General features: G+C 45.2%; 2 protein-coding genes across 6 annotated transcripts in view; both read left to right on the top strand.

Annotated features, from left to right (window-relative positions):
- The window catches only part of LOC146366365 (uncharacterized), a 33,073-nt gene that overhangs the window by 2,931 nt on the left and 8,550 nt on the right, over positions 1 to 21,592 (top strand). For 2 of the 5 annotated variants that reach the window (XM_084913125.1, XM_084913124.1), the window contains exons 2-4: positions 9,421 to 9,576; positions 10,197 to 10,241; positions 10,929 to 10,993. In XM_084913125.1, the coding sequence (XP_084769251.1) occupies positions 9,421 to 9,576; positions 10,197 to 10,241; positions 10,929 to 10,993 (266 nt within the window). Of the gene's footprint in view, positions 1 to 2,580; positions 2,714 to 7,859; positions 8,129 to 9,420; positions 9,577 to 10,196; positions 10,242 to 10,928; positions 10,994 to 21,592 lie in introns of those variants that run through there. The other 3 variants (XM_084913127.1, XM_084913128.1, XM_084913126.1) reach the window with 3 other exon arrangements.
- Positions 17,287 to 21,587, top strand: LOC146366366 (uncharacterized). Its single transcript, XM_084913136.1, has 2 exons — positions 17,287 to 19,445; positions 19,863 to 21,587. Exon 2 carries the CDS (start codon positions 19,937 to 19,939, stop codon positions 20,330 to 20,332), a length of 396 nt encoding a protein of 131 aa, XP_084769262.1. The 5' UTR covers positions 17,287 to 19,445; positions 19,863 to 19,936; the 3' UTR covers positions 20,333 to 21,587.

Raw genomic sequence — 21,592 nt, 5'->3', positions numbered from 1 at the left:
CTTGAAAGTAGAGATAGTTTCTGTCTCCTGGATCCAAACTGGAAGCTGGTTCCACAGAAGAGGGGCCTGAAAACTGAAGGCTCTGCCTCCCATTCTACTTTTAAATACTCTAGGAACAACAAGTAGGCCTGCAGAGCGAGAGCCAAGTGCTCTAATAGGGTGATATGGTACTACAAGGTCATTAAGATCAGATGGGGCCTGATTATTTAAGACCTTGTATGTGAGGAGCAGGATTTTGAATTCTGGATTTAACAGGAAGCCAAAACAGGAGAAACCTGCTCTCTTTCTAGTCCCTGTCAGGACTCTTGCTGCAGCATTTTGGATTCACTGAAGGCTTTTCAGGGAGTTTGTAAAAGAACCTGATGGTAACGAATCACAATAGTTGAGAATAATACATGCATGAAGGTTTTTTTTCTGCATCACTGATACAGGATGCGAAATGGCACAAATGATCACGTCCATGATCTTTAGACCCTCAGTGCTTTAAAAACAGCCGCGACTCTGCAGGCTTCTAACTGCTGTAAGTGAATACAGTCACATTCAGAGTGATTGTGAAGAGTCGTGATAGCCTGAGAACTATGAGCAGGTGAATGAGGCGTGTCGTGTCATGTACTTTCAGTGCTCTCAAGTAGAAAGTGATGTATCAGAACCGGTCTGTTTGCTGTTGATTTAAATGCAAGAACTCAGTCCTACACATTTGTGTTTTATTTGTTGCATATGTGTAGGAAGGATGTGTCCTGGTTAAAATCACTCCGATTCCTCAGCTTTCTCCATATTTATGACCTGCTTGGTTATAAGAAAGAGATTTGGGCTGGTTGTCTCCTCTCCTGGAGCACACAAAGCGCTTATCAACCATTCACAGCCTTTCATACTCCAGTAGATGCATCAGAGAGAAACTGGGGTTCGTGTCTTGCCCAGTTGTGTTTGGCATGTAGACTGGAGCAGAACCACCCGTCTGTCAGCCATGTCTTCCTCCAAATTTACTCAGGCAGGTCCTTTTCACTGCTAACCAATGGCTGCAAGACGTGTGCACTTTGTTACCTCATGTGATCAAACGGTGACAGCTGCTCACTTAATATTGACTCTAGATTAAAGAGGGGACAGTGAACCGCAAAGTGCTTGTCGGGACTTTGGAGCATGTGATCATACCAGGATGCTAGATCTCGTCCTCTTTGTCATTGGTGTATTTCTGCTGAAAAATGTGCACTTTCCCATTTCTCATCATGTTTCCTTGTCACATGCCTTCTTGACTTTTCCACATTACCGTCCCTCAGGGCTGCTGCTTCCCCTCTCCAAAGGGCTGGGATCTCAGATGGAAGGGTAATGTCTGCGTCTGCTCCTCGGGGGCTGATGTGTGATGTTTTGTGTCCTTTGCATTTGCTGAGCGTGTTGTTGTTCTAAATCCAACCCTGAGCACGGCGGTGGCTCCACGTAACCTTGCATGAGAGCACAGCGTTTGTGCATCTGTGCCAGGTATCGTGTTTTGGTTTGGAGCCGTCATAATATGCTGTGTGATTAATTTTGCAGAGCCAAATGCATGATGCAGAAATTTAACTCAACATGAGCATTTTATGCTGATGTCCAGAGAATAAGTTCAAAACCAAGAATACAGTGGGGGTGCCAGAGACTCCTAATATGCAAAGACACATGGTGCATAAGGAACCCAGAGGTTACACAGCTGTGGCACAGTGAGGAACAAAGGCGCAGAGGTGCTACCAAAATAAAACAGACATTGGAGTGGCATTTTACACATGGAGCGAGAGGAGGATAAGACAGGGAAACATGGAAGACGAAGGACAAACACAGAAATGGAACGTGACAGGACACTAAAAGCAACCCTCAAAGCCTAAATAAGACCAACAAGAGCTGAAGACTCGATATAGACGAATATAATGGAAGTTAATAAAGAAACCAGAAAGAGCCAAAGAAAAACAAACAGTTCGTCTTTCTGTAACTTTAAATGATAAATAAACTCAAATGTCTTTTTCATTAATGTTTCATATCCATTGGCTTTCTGTCTGATGTTTTGTCTTCCAGTCCAGTTGGAATGGGCTTAGAGAGGTTTTAAAGGCACCTGTGGACACCTGGAACTGCAGAGTTGCTCAAGTCATTGACTAGTTTGTTTGCTCCGTCCCTGTGATCTAATCCAAATAGCTCGACGCTAGCTTCAACAGACAGCAGTCTGATCTAATGCTAGTGACTTTCTGGGGCTCTGTCACAACAAAGCCAGGCGTGGGGTTGGTTCCTGCACATAGGTCGCTGCCGCCATCGGTGGAATGTGCTGCGTACTGTTGCAGATCCTGGCGCCACAAACTGAACCAGCCTGCTGCACTGAGGAAGTGCATGCAGCTGCAGTCGTATGACGTGGCTTTTAAAATGTGTGTGTTTGAAAACATTGTGCCCCAATGAGGAAAAAGCGTTCCTGTAAAAGCTGGCTAAAGATCAGAACTCTGCAGAGACTGTGCAGAGCTCCAGTGTCCTCTGTAGTAGCTGTGTGCACATGTGGACGTGCGTGAGCTTCGACACACTCTAAAAGCTTGAGGGAATCGAGGTAAGTGTGAAGGCGTGCACAGCAGCCCTTATATAAGAGGAGCTGCTCGGGCTGAACAGTGTGTTCAGAATGTGACAGAGACTCTGCAGAGCTCTGGAGGACAGCACTGTGCATGTGCGTGTTTGTGCCGTATGAACATGGAGTTTACACAACAACAAAGTGGTATGTTACTGCATGCTCTCAGACGTTTTCTTTTCATGTGGAGCTATTGGATGATATGCCTCCGATTTCCTGTTAGTCCTTTTTGGGGTAAAATTATGTTACTGGATACTTAAAAGCAACAAGTAATCCTCTGAGATTGTCCAGTTTGTGCTTTGTTTTCTGTCACAGCATGAAGGGCACGAGAAGCGCTTCAGCGTATCTATGGGTGTCTACTTCATCCTCTGTAACACGTGTAGCAGAGGGCTGCTAATGAATATTCTAAGTGTGGTCATATAATCAGATTTTGACACTGGGCTCTCTGGATCATTTAGCTGCTGTTATTTGGAAAGATGCCCAAACTATTCTAGTCACCATCCATCTCACTGAATTCAGGTGTTTCACTCACTTCCATGGCCACAGGTGTGTAAAACCAGGCAGGCTGCATTTGTAATGAGTCGCTCTCAGTGAATCCCAGCGTGGTACTGTGATAGGACACTAACAAGTCCACTCATGAAATTCCAGAGTCAACTGTTGGTGTTATCACAACAAAGTGGAAGCGGTTGGGGACGGCGGCAGCTCAGCCACAAAGCAGTAGGCCACGTCACAGGGCCCTATGCTGAGTGCCCAGTGGTCACCACAGGGCCTAAGGTCTACCAGAACACTGAACAGAGAGTGGGCCAAGCACCTGCATCCAAGCCTTATATCAGCCAGCACAGGTCCTCTGGGTTCTAGATCAGTGGACACTGTTCTCTGGATTGAGAACACATTGAGTCTGGGATTGGGAGTTCATACTTGGTTCCAGTGAAGGACCTCTCAATGCTTCAGCATATAGAGACCATTTCAAGGTCCAGACACTGTGGGAGCTGGTTCTTCTCTACGTGTACTTAGTATCTGACCTGACAGACGTGCTTCTGTTAGAGTGGCTAAGATGTCCATAAACACACTTCAAGCCTTTTCAGAGAAACTGAAGCTGCTGTAGCTCCGAAGGCTGGGCCTGTGGACTCAGACTGGTGGTAGCGTACGTGCATATGAATGTGAGCTTATGGATCGTTTCCTGGTTGATGTTGAGGATCAGAACTGTTCTGCAGAGGTCGTTCAGTGCCAGTTCTTTGTTTATTTACATGTTCTGATGTTTATTTTGTAACATGTAGTTATGTAATTGTTTTGTCTCATATTATTCATTTGCCGTCTTGTGGGCATAATGGACTGAACATGTTTTGGCAGCATCACAGAGTAACATTACAAGTGAGCAAACAGAGGTGTGTCTCTGCCACACTGTTTAAATATCCAGTGTCAGTTGGGTCAGTAAGACTAAGGATGGTCGTCAGCCCTCATTCCCTTCATCCTGTGTTGGAAGTCTTAATAATTCCAATGAGGAGAACATGCCTGTGGAAACCTGAAATACTCGCTGTGTTCACAATGTTGCCACATAGCTGCTTGAAGCAATGCTATTGTGCAATTGTACCAGTACAGAATATAGCATTAGAACCTGCTTCCTACAGAAAACAAAGCACAGTGACAATAAACGGCTGTTCTGTTCTGTTCTATTCTGTTCTGTTCTCTTCTTTTCTATTCTGTTCTCTTCTGTTCTGTTTTATTCTATTCTGTTCTATTCTGTTCTCTTCTGTTCTGTTTTATTGTGTTCTGTTCTCTTCTGTTCTATTCTGTTTTATTCTGTCCTGTTCTATTCTGTCCTGTTCTATTCTGTCCTGTTGTGTTCTCCTCTATTCTGTTCTATTCTCTTCTATTCTGTTCTGTTCTATTCTGTCCTGTTCTGTTGTGTCCTGTTCTATTCTGTCCTGTTCTGTTGTGTCCTGTTCTATTCTGTCCTGTTGTGTTCTCCTCCATTCTGTTCTGTTCTGTTGTGTTCTATTCTGTTGTGTTCTATTCTGTTTTATTCTGTTGTGTTCTATTCTGTTTTATTCTGTTGTGTTCTATTCTGTTTTATTCTGTTGTGTTCTATTCTGTTCTATTCTGTTTTGTTCTGTTCTATTCTCTTCTGTTCTATTCTGTCCTGTTCTGTTCTGTTCTGTTCTATTCTGTTGTGTTCTATTCTGTTCTATTCTGTTTTGTTCTGTTCTATTCTCTTCTGTTCTATTCTGTCCTGTTCTGTTCTGTTCTATTCTGTTGTGTTCTATTCTGTTGTGTTCTATTCTGTTGTGTTCTATTCTGTTTTGTTTTATTCTGTTCTATTCTGTTGTGTTCTATTCTGTTTTATTCTGTTGTGTTCTATTCTGTTGTGTTCTATTCTGTTTTGTTCTATTCTGTTTTGTTCTGTTGTGTTCTATTCTGTTTTGTTCTATTGTGTTCTATTCTGTCCTGTTCTATTCTGTTTTGTTCTATTGTGTTCTATTCTGTCCTGTTCTATTCTGTCCTGTTCTGTTTTGTTCTATTCTGTCCTGTTCTATTCTGTTTTGTTCTATTGTATTCTATTCTGTCCTGTTCTATTCTGTTTTGTTCTGTTTTGTTCTATTCTGTCCTGTTCTATTCTGTTTTGTTCTATTCTGTCCTGTTCTATTCTGTTTTGTTCTATTCTGTCTTGTTCTATTCTGTTTTGTTCTATTCTGTCCTGTTCTATTCTGTCTTGTTCTATTCTGTCCTGTTCTATTCTGTCTTGTTCTATTCTGTCCTGTTCTATTCTGTCTTGTTCTATTCTGTCTTGTTCTATTCTGTCCTGTTCTATTCTGTTTTGTTCTATTCTGTCCTGTTCTATTCTGTTTTGTTCTGTTTTGTTTTATTCTGTTTTGTTCTATTCTGTTTTATTCTGTTGTGTTTTATTCTGTTGTGTTCTATTCTGTTTTATTCTGTTCTATTCTGTTTTGTTCTATTCTGTTCTATTCTGTTTTGTTCTATTCTGTCCTGTTCTATTCTGTTTTGTTCTATTCTGTCCTGTTCTATTCTGTTTTATTCTGTTGTGTTCTATTCTGTTTTATTCTGTTGTGTTCTATTCTGTTTTATTCTGTTCTATTCTGTTTTGTTCTGTTGTGTTCTATTCTGTTTTGTTCTATTGTGTTCTATTCTGTTTTGTTCTATTGTGTTCTATTCTGTTTTGTTCTATTGTGTTCTATTCTGTTTTGTTCTATTGTGTTCTATTCTGTCCTGTTCTATTCTGTCCTGTTCTATTCTGTTTTGTTCTGTTTTGTTCTATTCTGTCCTGTTCTATTCTGTTTTGTTCTATTCTGTCTTGTTCTATTCTGTCCTGTTCTATTCTGTCCTGTTCTATTCTGTTTTGTTCTGTCCTGTTCTATTCTGTCCTGTTCTATTCTGTCCTGTTCTATTCTGTCCTGTTCTATTCTGTCTTGTTCTATTCTGTTTTGTTCTATTCTGTTTTGTTCTATTCTGTCTTGTTCTATTCTGTCTTGTTCTATTCTGTCTTGTTCTATTCTGTCTTGTTCTATTCTGTCTTGTTCTATTCTGTTAGGACCACACGATGTCGTGACAGTTTTCAACACATTTGCCAAATACAACAATCCCTGGATTTCTTTGTTCATGATTTGCATTCTGCTGAGGCTGCTTAAAGTTTCTCAGCCCTGAACCAGTTTTCATGTGCATCTTATTACAGTATATTGCCGAGCTCTTATTTCTAAGGTTATGTGTGTAATTGCTGGTACAAACACTAACTTTAAGCTTCAAACAGGCCGGTTATGTAACAGCACGTTAGCAGGACTTCATTTGTGTCAAAGCCTTTGTGAAAGCTCGTTTTTCCTGTGTTGGCTGTGAGAGTGGCACCTGTGGCTCACTCGGTGAAGTTATGTGGGGTTGCTCCTGCCTCGGGTGGAGAAACGATCTGATAAATTGCTGACGTAGCTTAACTGTGCAGCTGGGAAGAGGGCTGTGTTTTCCAAAGACACAATGCAGCATGCCTGCTTGGTTAAAAACAAACAGAAAGCACAACATTCTTTTATTTTGGTAGACTTCATTATTAAAGACAAATATTCATTAACTTAACAAACGTGCATTTACTAAAGTTTATAAAGGAGTCTTTATGGGGCTTCCATTTAAACATAAGATCTACTTCATTTACCATGTGGTAGGGACCTGGGCCGTCGTAGTGTAAGGATATCCTCCAACAATCGGGCGATCCCTGTAAGAAGCAACGACAACAGCGGAGAAAGCTCAGGCAGAACCAGGCTCGGGGAGGGGCTGTAATGTGCTGCCACCAGCTGTGGGTGAGGAGAAGACGACTACGGGAGACAGGTCAAAACATGCATTATGGGAAAGAGTGCGAGAGTTTAATAACTACGAGCGATTAGAAGCAATAATGGTGTATAAACACATGGGAAGCAAAGGGAGCAGAGGAAAGAGAAGCGCATAGGACACAAGGAAACATGGCGTGCACTATAGTGGATCGTTGGAAGCCCCTCAGCTGGTCTTTTAGATGTGATGGGGCCTCATTGTTCAACGTCTCATATGTAAGGAGACCCTACCCCAGCGAGGAGAAACGAATATGCTGCAGCGTCGTGACTGAATGAAGCTTTTAATCAACAGCCTGATGATCGTTGAAACCTTTGACAAATGTAACCCCTCCCTGATGGACGCTGCTGACAACACGGGGTTTCATTAACTTGGCTCTAGCTCAGGCAGCAGCTCACTTGCCCATGGGACCGGAGCAGAAACTGGGACTGTTGTGGAGGCCACACCAAGTTTGCATCCATTATAGTTTGAATTATGTTACAGTAGTACAAACCAACTGAAACCCGTTTATAAGAAAAACAAGCGTCCTGGTGATTGACCATGACTGATGGTGCTGCACGCTGTGTTTATCTGTAGCGTCTGGAACCCCCTCAGTTCAGTTCATGGCAGAGATGTGTGATCTGAGTCCATGCTGACGGTTGGAGTTTCATCTCATTTTAACCAACAAGCCCGTGATTGTTACATGCAGAGGCACAAATGTCTGTTCATGTAGTTCCGTGTTGTTACGTGTGTGACATGTTGCAGCTGTCTGCTCTGACATCCTTCCATGACCTTGTTTTACTGCTGCTGTAAGAATACCGAACATGCAGTCGGCAGGTGCCGTGCAGGTCCTTTTAGCACTCTGCAAAGTAAACATGGAGGATTTTAAAGTTCACAATATCAGGCAGGGAGCCTTTAAATAATGTCCTCCCCTCTGTCTGTGCGAGGGCCAGCTGGTTTAACAGCACTATTAATAGCTGTGTATGACCTCTAGAAGCCATATCGTCTCAGAGAAGAATGGCACACATGATGACGCTGGATGAGCAACAGAAAGAAAGCCAGTAAACAGAGAGAGAGGGCGGGGCCACACAGAGGGAGCGGCTGAGCTGATATTCGCCGTCGCTGGGCTGCACGCTTCTTTTTGGCCAGTTAACCTCCTGTTGGTCCACCATACGCCATAGATGGGTGATCCAGTGACCCTGGAGTCTGCCGCCTCTCCTGGTGTTACAGCAGTGCCCGCAGTGCTAGCTGCAGAAAACCAAGGTGAGGCTATCGAATCGAAAGCATCCAAGTACCAACCAGCATGGCCTGTGTGGACGGCTGTTTAATACCTGCTAGAGGAGCGAGTGTTCAGTCAGTGTCCAGGTGTAACATCCAGGTGTGTGACTGAGTAAGAGCTTATGTCTTGTAACACGTAGTCACGCCTTTGCTGTTGTTGCCTGCTGTGAGTTAGATATACACTCCCAGCTGCATTCATGCCCACGTATGGATTAATCCAGAAACACACAAACGTCTGCAGAGGAAACGATGATGTGATGTCACAGCACAGGTTTGGTGATTTAGGGCCCTGGCATGTTTCAGGTGTGCAGAGGAAGTGTGTGAGGTTTGACCTAGCATGCAGCGGACTTTAGCACCTGTTCGTTCTCTCTGCCACCACGTTCTCACAGCGAGCGTGTCTTTGTCACTCCAAGAATAGATCCTTGGCTACACTCTACTGTCCCAGCACCACATACACAGCACTGGGACAGTAACGTCCTCAAATGATTTCAGATTATTTACACCAGGGAAATGTGACTGCTGTGGAAAATGCCCTGTCAGAAACCTGAGGGTGCGAGAATGCGAGTGATTCACAACCTCAGGAAGAGAGAAGAACTCATCGATTTACTGCAGAACAGCAGAATCAGGCCCTGTTCCACTCACACAAGCTTTCTTTGAAGGATCAGATCTGCTGTTTGTTTCCTCTGAGTGGACACACAGTGGTGGGAGGGGTGAAAGGGCATGGTGTCAAAACACCTGAACTATGTGGTGACCTCCTGGAAATAAGGGTGGAGCTAAAATCTGCTTTTTTTCCCCCTTTCTTTTTTTTTTAAGCAACATTCTGGTTCACGCTCCACAGCAGCCCGCAGTGCGGGGGGCCGGGCGGCGCCCAGTGCGGGGGGCCGGGCGCCGCGCAGTGCGGGGGGCCGGGCGCCGCCCAGTGTGGGCATCCTGTGGGGGCGTGTTTCCTGGGATTGAGCATGCTCAGTTTCAAAGTGAGGGCAGTTTATGGATGTACGTCCAAAGCTCAGACTGTCCTCAATATGTCTTTGAACAGTTGCCCTGCAGGCTGTGTTCACGCCGTGTAGCTGGGCTTCATAAACACACAGGAGGACTTCAAGCTTCTCACTGTGTTCGCTGCTGTTTCGTCGCTCTCATCATTAGTCACACTTATAACTCTAAAGTAGCATTAAGGTCAATGTACTTCAACTTCTATTTCAATGTACTGAGTGTGTAAAGGAAAAGTTTGGATGTGAGGGCCACAGCTGAACCTGACATCACGTGCGTTGTCTTTCCAGATGGTGCTAAAAGCCAGCCGTCTAACAAGAACGGGAAGAAGGCCGACTCCAGTGGCAGCAGCTTCTTCACCTGGTTCATCGTGTTGGCCCTGCTGGGCGTCTGGACGTCTGTAGCTGTGGTCTACTTTGACCTGGTTGACTATCAGGGAGTTCTTGGTGGGTACAACACACACACACACACACACACACACACACACACACACACACACACGCACACACACACACACACACACACACACACACGCCTAGAGGAACTTCCTGGGAAGGTGTGGCAGTAACCAGTTTGGCTTTTGTTGTCATCTGTCCACAGACAACGCCTAAAGTAAACCTCCACCTGGGATAAGAACCAGTCCAACTGTCACTATCAGAGCATTAAATTCAGACCAGCAGTTATTACTAGTGAGCCTCACTCTGCTGCTGTCTCAACACTTTAAACCAAATGCTTTGGTGACCAGCCTGCCAGTCACATTAAAGTCAGTCAGATGAAATGAAGGCATAAATCTGTAGCTTGTAATGGTTCCATCTAACACAGCAGCATTTATATAAGTTAGCTTAAAGCTAGGTGCAGACTTTGGCTGTTGACCCACGCGTGTGGAGGACGGCTGAAGCTGTCCTTCTACAGCCGACCCGCTGCTGCAGCCTGTCTTTGACCACAGCCGCCTGCATTAATGATAAATGGTCCATTCTTGTGTGTATGAAATGTGATTGTGTTTTATCTCTTAACCCTGCCTTTGTTACATTATGTGTGTTTTATTATTTGTTTGTTTTGCATGCAGATAAGGCTAAGGGCTTACAAATTAACCTGTCTGAAGCATTGCAAGGTAAAAACTCATCATGTATATTCTGCATATGTGAACAAAAATGACTGTTGTTGTCACACACTGTTTGCAGAGCCCTGAGTCCGTGTAGTGTTTGGCAGCAACATCTGCAGCACTACACAGAACATAAACTACACACATCCACAAACACTACGTGTGCAATTCAACACGCCCTTTATGTCGACCTAAACTGACACCTCTGTGTACAGTGACAGCCTTCATGTAGCACTCAGAGCCCACAGGAATCAGCAGCTGGTAGCTTAGAGAAAGGTGGAGTGAAGGCAGCCAAGCTGTCACAGGCTGGAGGCTCGTCCCCAGCCCTTGGTCACTAAGGACACATATGTAAGCAACAAGTTGGCTGTGGTCGGTGGAGGAGTGCACACCCTTGCAGCGTTGGTTCCTGAGTCTGTGCTGGATTCAGCTGGTGTGACTGGTGTGGTCACACTGGTCTCCAGCTGCAGTGTTCATGTGTGATCTTAGAAACGCAGGCATCATGTAGGAGCAGTGGTTGGTAAACTGTCTTTCTCTAAAGGAAACATTTTTACACCCATGTTTGACTTTTAATACATTTGCCTTTAAAGTCATTTCTATATCATGATATACAATTAGAACAATTACAGTAAGCACATGTTTAATGTACACGTATGAGAATTTGTCTAAGTGTGTCTAACTGTGTTTGCTGCGCTGTAGGTAAACTGGTGGCGTACGACACAGACGGCGACGGAGATTTCGATGTCGAGGACGCAAAAGTTCTGCTAGGCAAGTTGATCAAACTACGATTCACAGCTGTTGTCTCTGTTTGCTGTCACAACAAAAGGAGTATTATCATCACAACGTCTGCTTACCAGCTGTGATGGCTTTGTGTTTGTGAAGTAGACAAAATGCTAGTTTGGGTTTCTTTTGCATGGCTCACTCATTAGAAACAAGAACTCAGAGCTCCCTGTTTGGGTTTTATTCCAACATGAACGTCTGAATGGCCTCAAACACTGGCTAATGCAGTCTAAAGCTTAGCTCTCTACATGAAAAGGTAGCTGCTCGGCCAATCGGGCAGCTTGTAGAGGCTGAATGCAGGCTCATCGCCGTCGGGTATCTAAGAGGGCGTTCTGTTCTTTATTCGCTCACGCAACAGGTTCCTTTAAGGAGCTTTTGTGGTGCTCCGCCTGGACACAGGCAGCATGTCTGTGTTTCCCCGTTCAGCTGTCAGGAATCATCTGTAGACACTTCAGGGTTATCTGAATCCCTTTGTTTGGTCTCTGAGCAGCTTGACAGATTTTGCAGCTAGTGCATAATATTCAAAGGGAATTTGGGATTTTAGCGCTTTCATCATGTCAGCGGACGAACTAGATGAGTCTTAGTGCTGCTTTGGCCTCTGGAGCACTTGGCAGGAAAACAGTGTAAGGCAACTAAGATGTTTCATCTTATGTGCCCCGCTCCAGGCTTCTGGAGATCATAGTGTGTTCTGTCGTCGCTACATTGGGATAACCCATATTTAAGTTTTAGAGCATCTCCCCTGTTACCCCCTTCACCATCCACATTTCCACTAATCTGAGACACGTTCTAATTTGTTCACTGGATTTGGAAAATGTAAGAGAACGTGGTAGTGGTGTGTGTTTGTGGGCAGGAGGGACAGAAAACACACAAGTTTAAAAAACATGTAGTTATCCCAGTTGGGCCTTCATCCAATCAGCACAGATGCAGAGTCAAGAAGGTCAGACACCAACAATGCTGATGTAGCAGGTGTGTCAGAGAAGATCAGGAGAGTCTTCTCCAAGCACGACATCCCAGCGCACTTCAGACCCAGCCGCACACTCGCACACAACCTGGTTCATCCCAAACACAAGCTAACAACACAGTGTGTGCTGTGAAGTGCAGCAAGGAGTGCTCAGACAATGCAATGGAGCCACCTCGACAGGACAAGACTGTGCACCTAAAGGTCAAAGGTCACTGTTTGGAGGATGCCAGTGTTCACAGATTGACAGTAAAAGAGAACATCTGTGTCCACTGTGACCGACCGTGGTTGTGGTTTATCACAGCGACTGTCTGCCGCCTGCACTGCAGCCTCAGCCCTCACTCACATCTTGGTCAGGTGATCTCAGCAGGTCACGTGACAGGATGGGGCAAGGTCTCACAGTGGTTTCGCCCAAAGCCTCTGGATGTAACGACCAAACCTTTTTCCACATCTTGGCTCGTGTGATGAGGCACATGACTCAGTCCCCTCAGAGTTATCAGTGATCATTGGACTTCACCTGAACCCTGACCCCGGGTCTTCATCCTAAGGATCACATTAAAGCCACAGTAGATCTGTTCATTTGCACCAAAACAGAAATCTGATACCAGGACACCAAATGCATGTAAGACTTGACTAGTGTCTGAAACTATGGTTGCCTTTGTTTGTGGCTACATGCTGTCTAACCCTAAATGAAGGTGATTGTGGTAAAGGCTTCCCAGGTGTCACCCCGCTGTGTGCAGACGCTCTCATTAGTACACATGTATGCAGTATTAGAAGCTGAGGAGGACAGCCCGACACACATTTTAAACCTGTGGTATTCACGCCTGAACACGCTTTTATGGCCTTGTTCATACTTGGACAGATGTGTGGGGTGATCACTGCAGCTGCAGGGGCGTGTGTGGTCCTGGGCCATCTGCCTCCACATGACCTCTGCTCAGTGCTCCTATTATTTCCCGTAGTTGTAGACCTGTCTCAGGTTAGTGTGCTGTTGGAGATGCAGCACTGTGACAACTCTGGTTCCAAAGCTGAAGCTGTTTCATTAGAGAAGCTTTCCAACAGAAAGCCAGCGTCAGTGCTCCCTCTCCTTCTCTGGGTTATCTGCACATGATGAGCATGCAGCACGAGTTTATGATCTTTAAAGAGTGCACGTCTACATCAGTAGATGACGTGTTGTTCTGCAGTCATGTGCAGACAGCCTGGCTTTGCTGATAAAGTCTGATTCCCTTGCTGTCTAACCTGCAAACTTCTCTGACCTTCTCCTGTTGTTTCCTCTCTTTCCTCCTGCACATCTTTTTCCTTCATTTGGTTTCACACTCTCCTTTTTCTTAGTTTTGTCACCACTTCCTTTCTCTCCTTCACTCCCACGTTCTGCTCCTCAACTTTCCTTCCATCCTCCCCGCCCCCCCTCATTTGCGTAGGCCTGTCCAGTGAGGGCGATGGTCAGGGTGAATCCCAGGTTCTGGATTGGTTAGAAGAAGTGGAGGAGGGCGGCTCTGATTGGTTAAACGGGTTCTTCACGTTCCTGTATGGACTGATAAATCCGCTGGAGCCGCTGGAGGAAGAGGAGGGTGAACACACTGCCTCGGGAAGAGCAAAGGATGTGCAGGAAGAGGATGAGGAGGATGAGAACGAGGAAGCGGTCAGAGGAAGACGACAAGCGAAAGACGATGGAAATCAGGGGCAGAAGATTGTGATTGTTGGCCTCCATAACCAATAGCCTTGGATTCCTGATAAATGTATTGATCTGTGATCTGAGGGCCCATGCAGAAGCCGGAGCCATGGTGTCAGGTGGAGATGTTGCGCAGTATGTTCGGTAGATTTTACACAGCTAGAAAACGTTGGACGTCTCCAGCCTGGCTGTGTCCACACCCAAGTGTCATCCTCTGTGACCGTAACAAACTCGGTTCTTGTTTCAAACTGAGGAGAAACTCTTTCTGTTGTTTGGTTTTCTGGATACTCAGGAACACTTCTAGAAGTGGGCGAGTACACTGAGTGCACAGCACTGTTGGCAGCAGCCAATGGCTGTGTGAGATTACACAAAATGCACTCGGACAGCGGCTCACGTGTGCCTCACATGGTTTAACATTCACAGTTTAATTTAAACGGCATGAATTTAAACCGACAGTCACCCTCGTTATGGTTTTGGACCTGCTCAACACATAACCATGTTAGTGGGAGTGCTGTCAGGAAGTGCAGGAAGAGTCCATCAGGTGATCTCAAGCCACGGCCTCATCGTCCTACGTTTGCTGACTGCGTCTTCGTGGCGTCCTGACTGTAGCTGTCAGATATCGTCACACCCACGTTCTCTGTGCAGCCACCACCAGCACTCATCACCTTATTAATGATTATGTTCAATAAGACCCGTTTCTGTTACACTGGACACACACCCATCAGGTTTCATACACCTTTGGGTGCAAGTGAGCTAGCTTCAGGTGGGCCCTGCTAGCAGTACAGCTCAGTATCACAACATCACTTCAGCACATTCATAGATGGAACTGATCAGGCTGCTCCGAGCTGGAAATCCAAGGTGACGGAATATTCCAGATGAAACTGGGAAATTCCAACTTTGAATTTGGATCTAGAACACACTTGGCGCTATCGGTTAGTGGGACTAAAGACGCACTACCTCCAGCAGGTACTCCAGCTGTGTAACAGGTACACATGTGTGCAGATGTCAAACTTCAGCTAACATGAAACGTGCAGCTCCCTGCAGTCGGAGGTTGGACTGCAGTGCTCCTTCATGAAGCCTCCACACAGTTCACACTTATTAAAGACACACGTGCATGAAATAAGAGGCTCGTGCCTGGATGTTGTTGACTCCATCATGTATCCAGGTTACATGTTAATAAGAACATTTTGACCCATCACATGGTAGTTACGTGTTTGTCAAACTGCCTTTGTCCAACTGTAGGTTGCCATGTTTGTCTGTAAGCCCTTGTTGCACTCAGCAGTGTCACATTTCGTTCTGTCCACCTCCTCGTCTCCTTTACTCCATAATAAAGAAAAGTGTTTCAGCGACCAGCAGTTGTGAGTCAACACCAATAAAGCGTTTGTTGGGACAGTGTACATGTGCAAGTTTATGCTGTAGGTAACAGTTTGTGTGACTAATGCAGGCAAACGTGTTTATTTGCAGCTGAATCGACTAATATCAGCCACAAGCTTCGAGACGTCAAACCCACATTTGCTGTATCGACTCGTGCATGTGTGTAAGTGTGTTAACGCGCCTGCACTGAACATGATGAATGAAACGGGCTCTTCCTGCTCCGGGGGGGACAGACTTCAACTTTGGCATGTGAGACCGACTCACATCCTCAATGCTGTCAAAGCACAAAAACCGTCTGTGACCCAGACGTGAGTGCAGAGCAGGTAGCGTCTCACCTCTTTGCTGTTAGCCCCGGGCCTGGAACCATCGCCGTGTGTCCACCAACATGCTAAAGATGACTAATGTGGAGCTTCAGCTCACACCTGGAGTGCTTTTTGTAGCGCAACAGTTTCTGAATTTTCAAAATAAAAGTGTGGAATAGTTAAAAATAATAAAATATAAAATGTTCTTAGCAGCCAGTAATATATTAGCCCACCTAAGTTAATTATAAACACAATAAGTTCATAAGTGATAAATATGAGCTGAGCTTTGTTCCATTCAGTGATGTTGTTGGAAATAAGGTGACGAGCTACAGCTGTCTCACTCAGGTACGCAGGTCAGAACAGGAAAGTGGAGTTTAATTCTTATTCATGAATTAGAACATATATATGTACATTTCTGTGTTTGAATGAATTTATCAATTCATGGATTTCAGCAATCGTGTTATTTGGTGTCCAGCCCTTTGCTTAATGCGTCCGAGTCGGCCTGGTCTCTGACAGAAAGTGTCCACCGCTGCTGTAACGAGTGAACTTGGAAACCAGACTGTTTCTGCTCCCTCGTGCAGCCTAACAGTCAGAATATAGTCAGTAATCCTCTGTGTGATACGTGAGTTTGTGCGGATGTCAGTGCATTTACAACTTCAGGTACCCAAACAAAATAATCAGTAACAGGAAGTTTACTTCCAATACTTCCTTTTTCTGTGCTATTGGGTGATTTTCAGACTGTAGATTGTGAGTCAGTCTGGGCAGCCGTAGGAATCGATTAAAAACTACTAGATAATCTGATATGTGCACATAAGCAGGTTCTTTTGTCAGCTGTTGTTCTTACACTGCCTAACAGTGACCTGTGATTTCAGTCTTTGTTTTCACTGAATTCAATTCAATTCAATTTTATTTATATAGCGCCAAATCACAACAAAAGTCGCCTCAAGGCGCTTCATAGATACAGAGAAAAACCCAACAATCATATGACCCCCTATGAGCAGCACTTTGGCGACAGTGGGAAGGAAAAACTCCCTTTGAACAGGAAGAAACCTCCGGCAGAACCAGGCTCAGGGAGGGGCGGGGCCATCTGCTGTGATTGGTTGGTGTGAGAGAAGGAAGACAGGATAAAGACATGCTGTGGAAGAGAGACAGAGGTTAATAACAGATATGATTCAGTGCAGAGAGGTCTGTTAATACATACTGAAACATGTCCACTCTGACCAGTTCACTCCCTCAGTGCTTACTGGGCCACTAAGTATTCACTCCTGCTCCAGTGTTTACCTCAGAATAGACTCAGTATATCACTGTTAGCTATCAGAACTGGCCTGTGGTCAATGCTGTAGATGCTAATGTTGGTTAAACATCCTTTCTTTATGCTTGACTTTTGGCTAACGTCAGTACTGTTAGACATCATACACAAGTTACTATCATGGAGCATATCAGCTAGCTCCAGACAGATTGTTGGCTAGCAATAATGTTAGCGAGCAGGGCACATTTAGTTGGCTAGTAGTAACTTAGCTTATAGATGGTCAGTGTGTTTCTAGCTTTAGCTGTCCGTTTGTTACGCTGCCAGACTTATCCTGGAGTCCACTCTGGGAATGAATTAGAATTAGAATTCAACTTTATTGTCATTGCACATGTAGAGGAAAGGGCTCATCACACAGCCTTGTGGTACACCGGTGTTCATCGTGATTGTAGATGAGCAGCGGTTATCCAGCCGGACATGTTGGGGGCGGTTGGTCAGGAAGTCCAGTAACCATTTGCAGATGAGGGAACTGATGCCCAGGTCTGTCAGTGTCCTGATGAGTTGTGAGGGGAGGGTTGTATTGAACGCTGAACTGAAGTCTATAAACAGCATTCTGGCGTAGGTGTTGTTGTTGTCCAGGTGTGAGAGGACAGAGTGCAGTGCGATGGAGACTGCATCCTCTGTGCTCCTGTTCTGGCGGTATGCGAATTGGTGGGGGTCCAGGGTGGGGGGGGAGACAGGATTTGAAGTGTGCTAGGACCAGCTGCTCTAAGCACTTAGTGATGATGGGGGTGAGTGCTACTGGGCGGTAGTCATTGAGGCTAGATGGGTTGGAGTTTTTGGGTATCGGGACGATGGAGGTGGATTTGAAGCAGGCCGGTACCACAGCGTGGGCCAAGGACAGGTTGAATATGTCTGTGAGCACTCCTGCAAGCTCCCCAGGACACGCTCTGAGAACACGCCCGGGGATGCCATCAGGACCTGCAGCCTTGTGGACATTGATCCTGCTCAGCACCGCTCCTACATCGGTGGGGGAGAGAGTCAGAGGTTGGTGGTCCGGCGTCACGTCTGCTTTGGTTGTGGGGTTCCCTCGCTCAAAACGAGCATAAAAGTTGTTGAGCTCGTTGAGGAAGGAGACATCAGAGGATGCGGGGGAGGGTTTGGTGGTCCTGTAGTCTGTAGACGTGAGCTCACTAGCTAATGTTCATAAACTGGTTCATGCTCAGTGTTGTAGATAACTGGCTAAGGTTAGCTTAGCTTGCTTGCTAATGTTGTCTCTTGCTCCATACTTTCAATATCTCGTCAGTGTTTGTTATGTTGTCCTTACTTGGAGGGTTGTTGTGATGTTTGTGTCGGTCTTTTCGGACACTTGGTATCGTTGTCACCCTGCAGGGCAGGCGGGAGCTGTAGACGCCATGTAGAAGTCTCACACCGATACCACAGGTGAACAGATTCAGACTGGTCCTCACTAGGGCTGGGTATCGTCACTGATTTCTAGAATCAATTCAATTCCGATTCACAAGGTCCCGAATCGATTCGATCCACGATTCGATTCAATTCGATTTGAATCTGGGAAATTTTGACAGTCAGAAATATTATAATTCAGATCAGTACATTTACATATTTTTGTATCTATAAAAAGGAAGCTGACACTTTCCAGACTTTATCAAAGGTGTGACCGTCACAGCAGAGGCCTTTGTGTCAAAGCAGCTGAAGATAAAACAGAAAAACATGAAGGTGATTTTCCTGTTCTGGGATTTTATAAAAATATTCTGCAGTAGATCAAAAACAAAAGAAAACCATTAATCAACATATGAACATGACCTCTGAAGTTACAGCGGTTTTATTAGAGACACGGCTGAGCGTTTTTCATTTTGCATAATTTTAAAAAGTTTAAATTTGTTCAGTATTGAACGGCAGAAATTAGGTTTTCTTTTCGGAAGTATATAAAACGAAAAAAAAACGTCGGCCGACAGCCTGTAAACAACGTAGACTTGTGCGTAACAAGCAAGCGAATAACGCAGAAAACAGATTTTTAGACGGGAAACTGTTCTTGAAGTACAGAGAGAGAGAGAGAGAGAGAGCTGTGCATCGTGGTCAAAGCAAAACAGCAAAAGTGAATTCATGACGATGTTTATGTGAAGCGTAGTTTGGATCTTCTTTTGCTGCTGGTTCGGTCAGTATTGTTTGGAGAGACATCAAACTAACAGCTTTAGAATCAGCGCATAAAGGGAACACAAAGCTCGACCCGCCGAAACATCAGAATCAGCGAGCTGCCGGCTTTCAGCCCCGACTGTGAGAAAGTCACATCTCACTGATCCTGATCCGCGGGTCGCGCTGTGTGCTTAAGTCTTTGTGCAGAATCCGTGTTCCTGCTCTCATTTACTGTCTTAGCTGTTTGGTGGTTGTTGAAATTTTGTGAGATTTCACCAGAGATTCTGGAATTTCGGGCAAAATAAATTTATATTAAAAAATCGATTCAGGATTTTAATGAATCGATTTTACGTTATCCAAGCCAGAATCGATTTTAATCGATAAATCGATTATAAAAACCCACCCCTAGTCCTCACTACACCTGTTTGTCTTCCCTGTGCTGCACATGAAAGCGTTGCTGTTATAGCATGGCTGTGAATTCACACTCAGTACTGATTACAGTAAAGTGAGATAAAGTTTAATCTATTTTTGATGTCTAGCATAATTCCAAGGCAGGTGAGGTCAGGTGTGCTTCAAGCAGCTTTGGTGGGCTGTGGTCCGTAAAGTGCAAACGCTGTAGTTCCAACTTAAACTGTTACAATTAAAAGCATTGCAGCACCATGACTTTGATCTTGTTTGTGTGTAACATCAGATGAAAAACCTGGATGTGCGCCCGGGGGAGGAGCTAAGAAAGGTATCGATGTGCAGCTGCGTGCATGAAGCTGCGCTGTGTTGCAGTGTGGGTCAGACTGATCAATGACATTTGAGCTACTCAGCTGTTTGTGGTCATTAGAGCATGTGTTTATTGGATTAACAAACTAAAATCCTGCAGATATGTGTTGAAAAGTTGGTGCTCGATTATCAAAGCTAGCCTGTAGTAATGCATCTGTAAGAAGCTGCTCGAGTTCCTGTTTTCATCTGAATATTAACAAAGAATATAATACTGCTCGTTGCTCAGAGGAGAGCATGAGAGGCGGCGTGCCTGAGACAGATGTTCCTAATGCCATGCTCGTGCTGGCCTGCTGTGTGGTGACCTCTGATAACAGAGTGAGTCTGAGCATGGCTCTTCCTGTAATGAGTTTTTAATGACTATCACCATCATCTACTCCAGAAAGCTCTCCAAAGAATGTGGGCTCGAAGCTCCGAGAGGCTCTAAAGCAGCAGGTCGCCATCATCCATGAACGCATGGAGGCCAAGAAGCTCGCCAAACTGGCTCTGGCTGAAGTCCGAGAGCTCCTAGCCAAAGAGGAGCAGGAGAAGGAGCTCGAGATGGGGAGGAAGGAGATGTCAGCCAGGGTGAAGGAGAGGGTGGCTATGAGGCTGAAGGAGGAGGAGGACAGGCTGGAGAAAGAAGAGGTGGAGAGGGCTCTGGAGAAGCTACGAAAAGAAAAAGCAAAAGGGACAGATGAGGTGGAGGGAGGGGAGAAGAGGATAAAGAAAGGAGCGGAAAAAGACGAGAAGCCTGAGAAAAAGGAGGAGGGGCAGGGAAAGAAAGAACGGGAGGAGGCCGGCAAAGAGTCTGCTGCTGAAAAGAGAAAGAAGACTAAGGCAGAGAAACCTGACAAAGGAAAAGTAGAGTAGTGCTCAAACACAGTCACATGATGCTGAGTATCTGCTCATGGACTGAAGGCTGGAGCCACAAACATCATTCACTGCTTCTTCTATTCAGTCAGGCCGTGTGTCTGTAGTTTAGTCTGCACTGCTGCTGTTAACCTCACACAGTTCATCTGTTTGTCTGCAATAAGGACAATCAGCACATACTGTGAGCTGGTCCTACAGACGAGCAGTGATCAGGTCACGCAGCGTCGTGTGTGTGTGTGTGTGTGTGTGTGCGTGTGCGTGTGTGTCTGTGTGCGTGTGTGTCTGTGTGCGTGTGTGTCTGTGTGCGTGTGTGTGTCTGTGTGTGTGTGTGTGTGAGACGTACTGCAAAATGCAAGTTTCCCCTGAGTTTAGAGAAGTTTGTGTGTAACTGTAACAAACGTTATCGTTGGTCAATAAAGATTCTGGGTCCTTGTAGGGTCTCACTGTTTTAAAGGTAAAAGCAAACGCTTGTCTGTGGCTTTGTAAGAGGTCAAAGGTCAAGAAGTCAGTGTGAGGAGAGCATACTGAACACATTAGAAGTGTGCTCAAAAAGGACTACATGTTTCCCACTGATAGTTTTTGTCACCTGTGGATGAGAAACACCGACAGTGTCATTAATGTAGCGCACAGGTGTGGAACTCCAGGCCTGCAGGGTTCAGGTGTGTCCTTGATCCAACACAGCTGATTCAAAGGGCTAAATGATCTCAACATGTCCTGAAGTTCTCCAGAGGCCTGGGAATGAACTAATCATGTGATCAGGTGTGCTGACCCAGGGTCAGATCTAAAACCTGCAGGACGCCAGCCCTCCAGGCCTGGAGTTGGACCCCCCTGATGTAGCACGTTAACCACAGTACAGGAATAATGGGCGTGGCTTTCAGGGTTAAACACACCTAAACCTACATGTCGTCTGGGGTTAACAGCCGTGACCTTTGACCTTTGCTGATGAGCTGTGCTCTAAACTGTTAGTTTTTTATTTAATGTTCACATTTTAACTTTGCTGGTTCCAGTTAAAGTTGAGGATAAAGAAATGCTTGTTTTATGTACACACCTCGAGGTCTTTGTCAGTTTAAGATGAACTATAATATGTCAGCAAATGAAACCCAAACCTTTGATCAAACTGTAACACATTCATACACGTGTTTGACACATGCAGCCCCACTGCGTCTGCATTTAAAGGGTACACACATATGCATACAGTATATGTCCTGTGACACACTGTGCACACACGTGCTTCCTGCAAACCACATGTGCATCATCCCA

The sequence above is a fragment of the Perissodus microlepis genome, chromosome 18 (assembly GCF_051167445.1).
Source record: "Perissodus microlepis isolate ML-2025 ecotype Zambia chromosome 18, ASM5116744v1, whole genome shotgun sequence".
Taxonomy (NCBI): domain Eukaryota; kingdom Metazoa; phylum Chordata; class Actinopteri; order Cichliformes; family Cichlidae; genus Perissodus; species Perissodus microlepis.
This window is presented reverse-complemented; position numbering and strand designations above follow the sequence as displayed.

Coding starts and splice junctions, on each gene's coding strand:
- LOC146366366 (XM_084913136.1), top strand. CDS start 19,937: ATGGAGGCCAAGAAGCTCGCCAAACTGGCTCTGGCTGAAGTCCGAGAG.